At 35.9% G+C, this 9883-nt stretch overlaps 2 protein-coding genes across 5 annotated transcripts; one reads left to right on the plus strand and one right to left on the minus strand.

The window, feature by feature from the left end:
* The first annotated feature begins 1719 nt into the window (after positions 1-1719).
* LOC119989695 (phosphatidylinositol/phosphatidylcholine transfer protein SFH9-like) lies at positions 1720-7224 on the plus strand. The gene is made up of 11 exons (XM_038835361.1): positions 1720-2076; positions 2181-2209; positions 3079-3162; positions 3267-3320; positions 4315-4392; positions 4549-4602; positions 4744-4803; positions 4877-4972; positions 5440-5541; positions 5719-5799; positions 6576-7224. The coding sequence occupies exons 1-11, from the start codon at positions 2022-2024 to the stop codon at positions 6891-6893; spliced, it is 1011 nt and encodes a 336-aa protein (XP_038691289.1). The 5' UTR covers positions 1720-2021; the 3' UTR covers positions 6894-7224.
* A 760-nt stretch (positions 7225-7984) lies between these two features.
* Positions 7985-9883, minus strand: LOC119989631 (protein C2-DOMAIN ABA-RELATED 11-like). 4 transcript variants are annotated; one of them, XM_038835277.1, is made up of 4 exons: positions 9541-9883; positions 8826-8954; positions 8604-8699; positions 7985-8454 (listed from the first exon to the last, which is right to left on the minus strand). In XM_038835277.1, the coding sequence occupies exons 2-4, from the start codon at positions 8934-8936 to the stop codon at positions 8164-8166; spliced, it is 498 nt and encodes a 165-aa protein (XP_038691205.1). In that variant the 5' UTR covers positions 8937-8954; positions 9541-9883; the 3' UTR covers positions 7985-8163. The 4 variants fall into 4 exon arrangements, with proteins under 4 accessions (XP_038691205.1, XP_038691209.1, XP_038691208.1 ...); XM_038835281.1 differs by having other exon boundaries at positions 8826-8957; XM_038835280.1 differs by having other exon boundaries at positions 8826-8971.

A 9883-nucleotide genomic window follows, 5' to 3' on the forward strand; every position in this document is an offset into this window, starting at 1 on the left:
TTTTTGGGATTTTGAGCTACCATTTGTAGCTACAAATGAAGAACGGACGTTTGAACCTCATAAGAGAAGAGAGGAGAGCTGCTGTTGCTGTTCTCCATTCTCTCATTTTTGGAATGAGTAGTGGTATCCTCAACCCCATTTTTAGTAATCCCATCCTTTATTATATTATTTTATGTTTGATTTGATATTTAATTCTTTTGATTTGTTTACGATTTGACATTAGATTCACATTTTCATAATTGGTTTTCCCTCCCTCCAATCATTAAATAAAGTAAATTATTATATCACATCAAAGTAGATTGGTGGATACATTTAGTATATGTTGTAAGTTGTTTACTATACGGAGTGACTCATTTGTTTGCAGAATCATACATATATCTAAGCCACTGAATCATAATAGGAGGCATTAGGTAATCATTTGTCAATGCCAACTGAACGAAGTGATTATCATTCACAAATCTCATTGTCATAGTTATATGTTCATGTCGAGGTGGAGGTATAGAACGCAATGACAAGAAAGTCAAGTACTGTTCATAACTAAGAAGGTGTAACACCACATTGTACTTAGAAGCAATCAAGTGAGCCATATCTGGCATTGACATCCATTTCTCAAGCGGTGTTGATCGATCTATTTCAAAAAATGCATGCCAGTGATGAGTGAGCTATGGATAGAAAATGCACGCTCATAACTACCAAATAGGTTAATATACTCGTCTCAAAATATTCTCAGCTCACCAATAAAGTCTTGTAGAATGTTAGCCCATGCATTATTGTCGTATCCTAATAACCCAACAACCCTAAATCCACAATGGGTCATTCCGTACAGTGAATAATTTGCAGCATACATAAAATATATTTGTCAATCTACTTTGATGTAATATAATAAGTTACTTTATTTAATTATCAGGGGTGAGAAAACTAATTATAAGGGGTGACAAAATCAATTATGAGAATGTGAATCTAATGTCAAATCACAAACAAATCAAAAAAATTAAATATAAAATAATATAAAAAAATAAACCAATGATTGAGGGGTGAGATTACTAAAATGGGGTAAGAATACAATTCTCTTTTGAATTGCGTAGATTTTTCTCTCCCCATTACTTTATCATCCCTGGAAGTGACATTATTTGTAGAATGTCCCGCTGAGATTTCAACATCTGCAAGAACAGAGTGCATTAGATCCCAGGACCTTGATGACAGGGATATTGACATGACCATGATGAGTAGACAGGGCCTGATGATCATGAGAAACGTCCTCTGTTTGTCTATTACATTGGACTTTTGAGTGCTAACAATGAGAAATGATGAGCTTTGAGTAGATTGATTACATTAAACTAACCATTACAGGCAACTCTTTCTGATGGGAACGGTGGAGGGTTTTGTCATCACTCCCCTTGACTTTCCCAACCCACACCATTGTCTTCGTCGGGAGTCTCTCTGTCCTTCCACCCACTTGTGCTTTCCAATGGTAAAAGTCTAAAAGAAGACTGACCTCAAAAGTTGAGTGCGTGTCCATTGTCCAAACATAAATCAAATTAAATAAATTCATATGAAGGAGCCAAAGAGGAATACAATATCCTCATTTTAATTACTTTTCAGAAGTTAAATAATCAATGGTGTAAAATGAATCTATCGATAGTCGGTTCACTAGGTGAGCGGTCACGATCCCTTCGTTGGTGAAAACAGACCTGTTAAAATGGCGAGAGAGAGAGAGAGAGAGAGAGGCAGAAGCAGCCAAAAGGCGAAGGCTTTGATTTTTCTAAAGCACAGAAAATACCCAAAACAACATGGTTGCTAATTGAGAACACTGATGTCTCTCCTAGCTTTAGATTAGATTTCTCTTTCTGTTAAAAATTGTATCTTTACTTACAATTTTGAACTACTTAACTCTCTCATCTATATGTATATGAGTATGGATCGTTCTCCATGGTGAAAAGGAGTCAAAAACAGGAGTAGCCAAAAGGGTACTAAATTCCTTGATTTTTATTTCTTGTTGCGATTTCTCCGGGGCGAAAAAAATGGGGATCGCTTCACAAGAAGCGATCAATCAGTTCCGAGCATTGATGGATCAAGGTCTTCCCTTGTACTTGAATCTTCTTCTAAGTAATTTCTTTTCTTTTTTTTTTTAAAATTGAATTTAGTTTTTGAAAATCTTTTAACTGTAATGCTGATGGCAGTGGAGGAGCCCTTGAAGAAAACATTTCAGGTTTGCTTTTTGTCCTTGTAGTTTCTCTTTCTTTCTTCTTTGTTCCGATCTGTTTCCCCAAACTTGTTTTGATAAGGGGTTCAATTGTATTTCTTTTATTTATGCGCATATTTTTCGGATTATTGCAAATCCACCAAGTCCTTATTTGCAGCTTAGATTTTTTCATTGTTTGAGGTAAATATGATATTAACTGCTACTAGTGATGGGAAAGAGCTAGATGTTTCTTTTTCAAAGTGTAAGAGTTTGGATCTGTCTAATTGATAGATGAGAAATGGTGGTCATTAGCTATCAGCTATCTGGGTGTTTGTGGAGTTCATGGGGGTGTTTCTACCAGTATCTAGTTGACAGAATTTTAGATTGCTTACTGGGTCTGTCGAGTCTCACTTCAAAATTCAGTTTAGCCCCAGTTGCGGCTTTATCTAGTTGACCTCCCCTACCATTGAGCTAGAACAGAAGAACTATAGATATAAAGTGATCAAGGATCCTAGCATTCCATTGTAAAGTGGATCTTGTACAGACCTACTTTGGCAATTTCCTGTTGACAAAATTTCTCAAATAATTTGGTCCCTTGTACCAGAAATTTGAATATATTGAAAGATAATGCATTTTTTTTTGGTCTGCATCTGTTTGCTTTTAGGGGATGGAAAGTAATGGGTAATTTGGAATAAGTAATTTCTTTCGTTTTCCTCTCCTAGGCATTTGGTGTTTTATCTTTTCTGTTTGCACTGTTTTGATGAAAGCTAAAAGTAAACTGGAGGGACAAACTGCTTGAGGATGTGCTCTATATGTTTTGATATGATAAGTTCCTTTTAATAAATTTCTTTCAGTTTCGACTTTAATGTGTGGCCAATTATTTATTACTTTTGTAGAATGTTCATCAAGGCTATCCAACTGAAACCTTGCAGCGTTTCCTGAAAGCTAGAGAATGGAATGTTTCCAAAGCCCATAAAATGGTGTGCAGTGAAACTCTAGAAATCTTCAGTTTGATGAAACTGAGAGCATTTTGATCACATTTTACTTCTCATATATGTGACATCAAACTCATATTATGTTTCAGTTGGTTGATTGTTTGAACTGGAGGGTACAGAATGAGATTGACAATATATTAGCAGTAAGTTCTGTGATACTATGGCACTTCATGTGTTTTTTTTGTCTTTTCTTTCTTCTAAAAATTATTACAGGTCTCATTCTTCCCTTTATTCTATTGATCACAGTTGATGCTTGTGTTTTTGTTTAGATATTGAAAATTTAAGAGATGCACTGTCCCCTGTATATTTCAATATTTCACGAAGTAAATTTTACATGGCCAGGAAAAAAGGGCATTTTTTATGTTCTTTCCTGAATGTACATGTTTCCTCACAAGGCATTTAACTAGAAAAAAGGGACAGAGCGTTCCCAATGTTATTTACACTGGCAGGCTTTATAAATCTGTCCATTGAGGCCATTCCTTTTCTGATTCCTCAAAAGTTTATTACTATATTCTGCGAAGTAAATCATAAGAGCATTTGGAGCAAGGCAATCAATTTGATTCGTGCTAATTGTTTTGATGTCATTTCTTTTCTTCATAGAGAAAATTTTCTTAGCCCACCAGTACAAACGCATGCATGTGCAGGCACATGAAATCATTCCACACACTCACATGCTTGAAATCAATCTTTATCATGTTAGACTACCATTGTTATAGTGTCCCCATTATCACATCAGAGTTTCCTTGATCTTAAAGAGATTGAGTTGATGGATAAGGCTAACAATATATTTTACGGAACCACATATATAATGTATAGAACTCTCTCCTGCAAGCCCCAATTGCATGAGGAGTGAGGATGTAAAAGGAAAAGAAAGCCTGAAACACGCTATTGCAAATGTAACCAAAACAATGTGGTGCTACAATACACTATCATCTCAAAAGCTTAAACTGTCAAAGAATGAGGTGGCAATGTTTATCAAGCAATCATGTATATCCAAACATGTGATGGACTTGATAATGCCATTCCTGCCTTAAATTTAGACGTTCAGTTGATTTCTTAACCATATTGTGAATTTGTGAGACTTATATTTTCCACGAGTTCTGATATATATGTTCTGTTATTTGTTTCTTTATTCAGAAACCTATAGTTCCTATTGACTTGTATCGATCTGTGCGTGATTCTCATCTCGTGGGAATGTCAGGTTACTCAAAAGAGGTGCTAATTATTTTTTTTCTACATGTTTTATTTTCACTCAAAGTTTTCAGCAGTACTTTATCCACCTTAACATGGTCCAATATTAGAGCCTTTGTTCATTTAAATAAGATGTTGATGTATGTGCTCTCAATTAATCTCAAGGCTTATCTATCTCAGGGCCTACCTGTTTTTGCTGTTGGTGTCGGGCTCAGCACATATGACAAAGCATCTGTAAGTACTATGAACAATTGTGTTGAAATTCTATCAAACGTATTCTGAAACTTGTATTGCTAATTTTTGCAATTATATTTTAATTCCGTGTGAAATCGAGCATCCCATAAGAGAATTTAGTAACTTCGTTTTTCATTGTAGGTCCACTACTATGTGCAGTCACATATTCAAATCAATGAGTATCGGGATCGTGTAGTTTTTGTGAGTATTAGAGTATGGAGTTTTTTTCTGTAAATTTGTTTAGTCATTGTTTGACCTATTTGCTTTCTGATAGCCTTCTGCATCGAAAAAGTGTGGACGTCCAATCACCACCTGTGTGAAGGTTTTAGATATGAGCGGCTTGAAGCTTTCCGCACTGAGTCAAATAAAGGTAGAACTTTCCATGCTGTTGTTGTCGCTAACAGATCCTTGTGTTTCTCCAAGGTTTGTTTTAATATTATATTCCGGTTAAGGTAATTCATTAATTATATACTATAACAGTTATCATATTCAATTTTACTCTGTTACTTAGACCATTGGAATTTTCCAACCAGTCGTGGTCTTACTCTGAAGTTTTTATGAGAAATAGAAGGAATTTTTTTTTCAAGGAACCCGACTTCCTGATTGAATTTTCAATTATCTGAATCCAAGCTTATCAGTTGAGATTAAAACAACATTCTGATATCTTGAAAGATATTTAAATACTTAAATTTATGGATCCCGTTGTGTAAATTTCGTATGTGTTACATTCTTTTCTTGAAAGATATGTAAATTTCTAGATCCAGTTAAACAAATTTGTGTATGAGTACCTCATGAATCATTTCATATTAATTGACTTGGTTATTTTTGTGACTGCAGTTATTGACTATAATATCAACTATTGATGATTTGAACTATCCCGAGAAGACCACCACTTATTACATTGTAAACGTCCCTTATATATTCTCCTCTTGTTGGAAGGTAAATTTCAATTTGCAAATTGTTGTGAAGCCTCCTGTGTTCTATTTTACTAGTCCTTTCTAGATGCAGTGGTGCGAGATTTTATTTATGTTTATTTGCTGGGTGAAAGAAACGATACTTTCGGGCTGAAAATTGTATGGCCTTTTGATAATGACACTGTTCTGAAATATTTGGCAGGTTGTCAAGCCTCTTTTGCAGGAGAGGACGAGGAAAAAAGTTCAGGTGTTGTCAGGTAACGGACGAGATGAATTGTTGAAGGTAAGTCAGTTAGTCTTTAGATTTGTTACTTATACATCTAACAGTTAGTCCCATTGTTCTTGGAATCATTTCAAATTCTGACCCTCCCCAGAAAATATAAAATATAAGTTACGATCCTTAAAGCATTGCTGGTATGTTTTCCTTTCCCCGTTTGTCACCATAACCTCGTGATAATAATTTCTTTAATCTTTTTCTAACCTTCTACATAAATTGATGGTATTCTGTTAAGAGTGTTACAGCTGAAGTTAACGGAGTAGTTCTAAATATACGTTTTATTAGCCGAAGAAGCTTTCCTATTGGGTGTAGGGTCTCTGCATGATAAGAACTTACAAAAGTACCCATTCACCTATCCCCAGTGTACCTACAAGTATTCTGCATTTAAAAAGATACTAGTAGTCACATTGGGGCTAGGTGACTAGATACTTCTGTACGTTCTTGTAATGCGGAGCACTTTTTTCTTCTGTTTTCTTTGCTCCCATCTTTCTTTTATTGTCTTATTGCCATCCGTTTATCTATGCTATGCATCAGCACCCCGTTACATCGGTTTGGAATCTAATAAATATTGAGATAAGTGGATTCATAAAGCAAAAAGAGGAAGCGGTTACGGGGCTATGAATATAGTATTTAGTGATGGCAGGACCGTGTGAATTGGAAGCAAAAGTATTCTGCAGATTTGTAATTGCCGTTTAACAGCCTACTAGAGCGATCTTTATATTCTCTGCCATTACGATCCAGATGAGTACTCTTATTGTGTTGTGTGTTTCATTTTCATGTAGATAATGGATGTTGCGTCTCTCCCGCATTTCTGTAGAAGAGAAGGCTCTGGATCTGGACGTTCAGGGAATACAACTGAAAGTTGCTTTTCCTTGGACCATCCTTTTCATCAAGAGCTCTATAATTACATCAGGGAGCAATCCTTGATCGGTGAACCTGTTGATCTGATCAAACAGGGTTCTTTTCATGTGGATCTGCCTGAGACAGCAGCAAAAGGGACAGAGATTGCTAAAACCATTGAATCTGAGCTACAGAAGTTTGAGAACGGAAATAGGAATAGGCTCTCAGGGTCTCTAAATGGCCTCAAAATTAGTGATTGATGAGTCTTCGGAGTCCAGTGGCTTCTAAAGCAGTGAAATCATGAACTGTGAGCTTTGGAGTCTTTGCATGTATTAGTAGTTACTCTTATCCTATGATACCTAGCCATGGGGTAAAATTATTGGGTATGGGTACATATATGAATGTCACCCTCTTCAATTTGACATAATTGATGGGTTTGTGGACACTATCCTAAAATTAGGATACGGATACATAGACACCGTCCAAAATTAGGATACGGGTATGTGGGTACGTCATCTTAATATGTGCTTGCATTATTATATAAAATATTTATGTTATGTTATGTTCAATGTAATTTTGTAACGATTTGCTAATTTTTTAAACACATTTTTTTTTTATCAAATGAAGTTTAATAATCGTATGAACTATTAACTTAAATGGTTCTAACTGCAATATATGGAAGAATTGGGCAAAAGACATAAAATGATCTCTCCAATTGAGTCTTCACATTTAAAGAGTAAACAGAAAAATGAAGTGTCCATATCTTTTTTGGAGGATCCGACACAATACGTATCTCTGTTTAGAATGTAAGAGCAACTATAATGGTGACGATATATTGGGCCATGGATGAGTTTTAATGTCTCTTATGTTGGGTCATGAAAAATTTAGTGTTACAATAGAGCTACTTTGTTGGTCTGTTTTTGCTAGGCCAATCATGGGGCATGACTTTTGTTTGCCTCCATGATGACTTTCACTTGGCCACACTATTAACTACAAAGCCAAACGAAACCTAAAGTTTGGTTCATTGGGCCCCACTCATACAGATAAAAACCAAGACTGTAAATTTATATCAGTACATCAATACATGTGACATAGCATTCCCATTCCTAATCACATCACCAAAACACCTCTCAAGAAAATTTGTTGGTCACAATACCATTCCACCAATGCAACACAGGGAAGACTATGGGGGGCTTGTTTCGTGGGGCGATCCCATCAACCAAACAAGTTGAGTGGTCCACCAATTTATTTTTTTGATTTTTAAAACTTTTTTACTTTTATTACATTATAATTAAATTGAAATCGATTTAATACAAAATATAATATAATTTTCACTGCTTATGAGCTATCATTATCTAAAAGTTTCGTCAAATATCTCATAACTTATTTCACAGCTTATAAGACAGTTTTTTCACAGTTTTGAAATTAGCGTTGAAAATCAATTCAACTACTCTACTAAACAGAGCACAAGTAACGCTTCAATTCCCACCTATTAGATTTCAAGGCCTTGCAAACATTTGTGTACTATCTTTAAGCATCTCCAGGAGGATTGATTAGCTTTATCTTCAGTTCTATCTCCCCAGATTCAACTGAGCAGAGCCTTAACCAAACATTCTGCACCACCTCACCATTTACACAACTAATAGTGCTTTCCCTTGCAAGACAGTTCTCAGTGTCCGGGACAACCTTCCTTAACGTTGTCTCGCCAGAGGATACTCGTAGAATCTGCCCAAGTCTAGCTGCTGAGAGAACTGGTTGAAGGCTAAGGTGAGCATGCCCCATCTTGTCATCTGCTTTGAAACGATCTTTATCGAACACTTCCTGTAGAAAGACCAACTGGGTCATTTCATTTCCTCGTAAGAATGCAAGAAAATCCCTATGCAAAACGCTCCTTCAGAATTGTTCATGTCATGGAAAATAAATTGAAGCTTGAATTTGATGACAGAAAAAAGAGAGAAATTGAAATCTACCAAACTTAGAACTCCAACAGGTTCTTTGAGGGAGAGAGTTAGCTCTTCATTCCAGACTGGATTAAGGCAACTGTTGATAACCTTAGTCTTTGCCGTCTGCCAAAAGAAGAACAAGCAAGTCAGTCATCCTTGTAAACATAAAGAGCGTCTTGCTACTGCATCCAAGTCTTTAACAGCAACAGTCATTTGGGTTGCTTGGAAGGGTGAGAAAACTAGACTTACCTGATCACCTAGCTTCATCACAACATAAGGATCGCTGCTCCTGAAATCCCGGATAACAAGATCTTTCCCTTGCGCCACCACTACTTTTAGCACCCCTATGTCCTCACCCATGGTTTTAGTTCCAAGGATCTGACGAAAAAGAAAATCTGAACAATCACACTGTCAAAACATGAATTCCATGAGCACAGTTACTGTTCTAGGAGGAAAATATCTCAGATTTTGATGTTCATAGTTAAAAAATACTCCATACCAAAGCTAGAAGAAAACCAGAAATAAATGAAAACACACAGAGAAAACCAGAAGAAATAAATGAAAACACACAGAGAAAACCATTCATTCATAAAAGAGAAGACAAAATCCTCACTTCTCAGGAAAACCCAAAAGTAAAGATCAAATATTCATAAAACTTCAACGCATTGATAATCAAAAAGAAATTCGAGTAAGAAATAAAGTATAGTCAGTTTGCAACAAATTAAGAACTCTCCGGATCTATACAAAGTCTGTTCTCTTATCTCGGCGGCTAAAGAGTAAAACATGAAGATCAAATTTTCAAAAATGCAGCATAATCAATTCATTAAAGTACTAAACTTGATGTGAAGTCTCAGATTTTTCGTCTCATACACACATACAGACACCAACCAGAAAAATGAATAAGAAAAAACCAAATATATATATATAAATATTGCAAATGAAGAGGGAGAGAGAAGCTGAATACCTGTATGAGGAAGAAGGCAAGAGATGCAGAAACAAGGAAGAGCTCAAACTAGAGAGAACCCATTTCTCGATTGCTTATGTAAAAAGCCGAACAGAAGCAAACATAAAAGAGTGTGAAAGAAACCCGAAAACGAGAGAACTATCAAACCGTAAAAACTCTATTTTTAGGAACCGGCGCTTGCTTCTGTTTGTGAAAACAAGATTAACAAGAAAGATCAACAATCAGAAACACAACCAGAGGTGGACGATGCACCGGCAATTACAGGTAGAGCACACAAACATGGGATTCTTCATCGTACTTTAATGATGAGCTTCACAGCCACCTGTCCGTAAAGGGCATGGCA

The sequence above is a fragment of the Tripterygium wilfordii genome, chromosome 21, assembly GCF_013401445.1.
Source record: "Tripterygium wilfordii isolate XIE 37 chromosome 21, ASM1340144v1, whole genome shotgun sequence".
NCBI classification, from domain to species: domain Eukaryota; kingdom Viridiplantae; phylum Streptophyta; class Magnoliopsida; order Celastrales; family Celastraceae; genus Tripterygium; species Tripterygium wilfordii.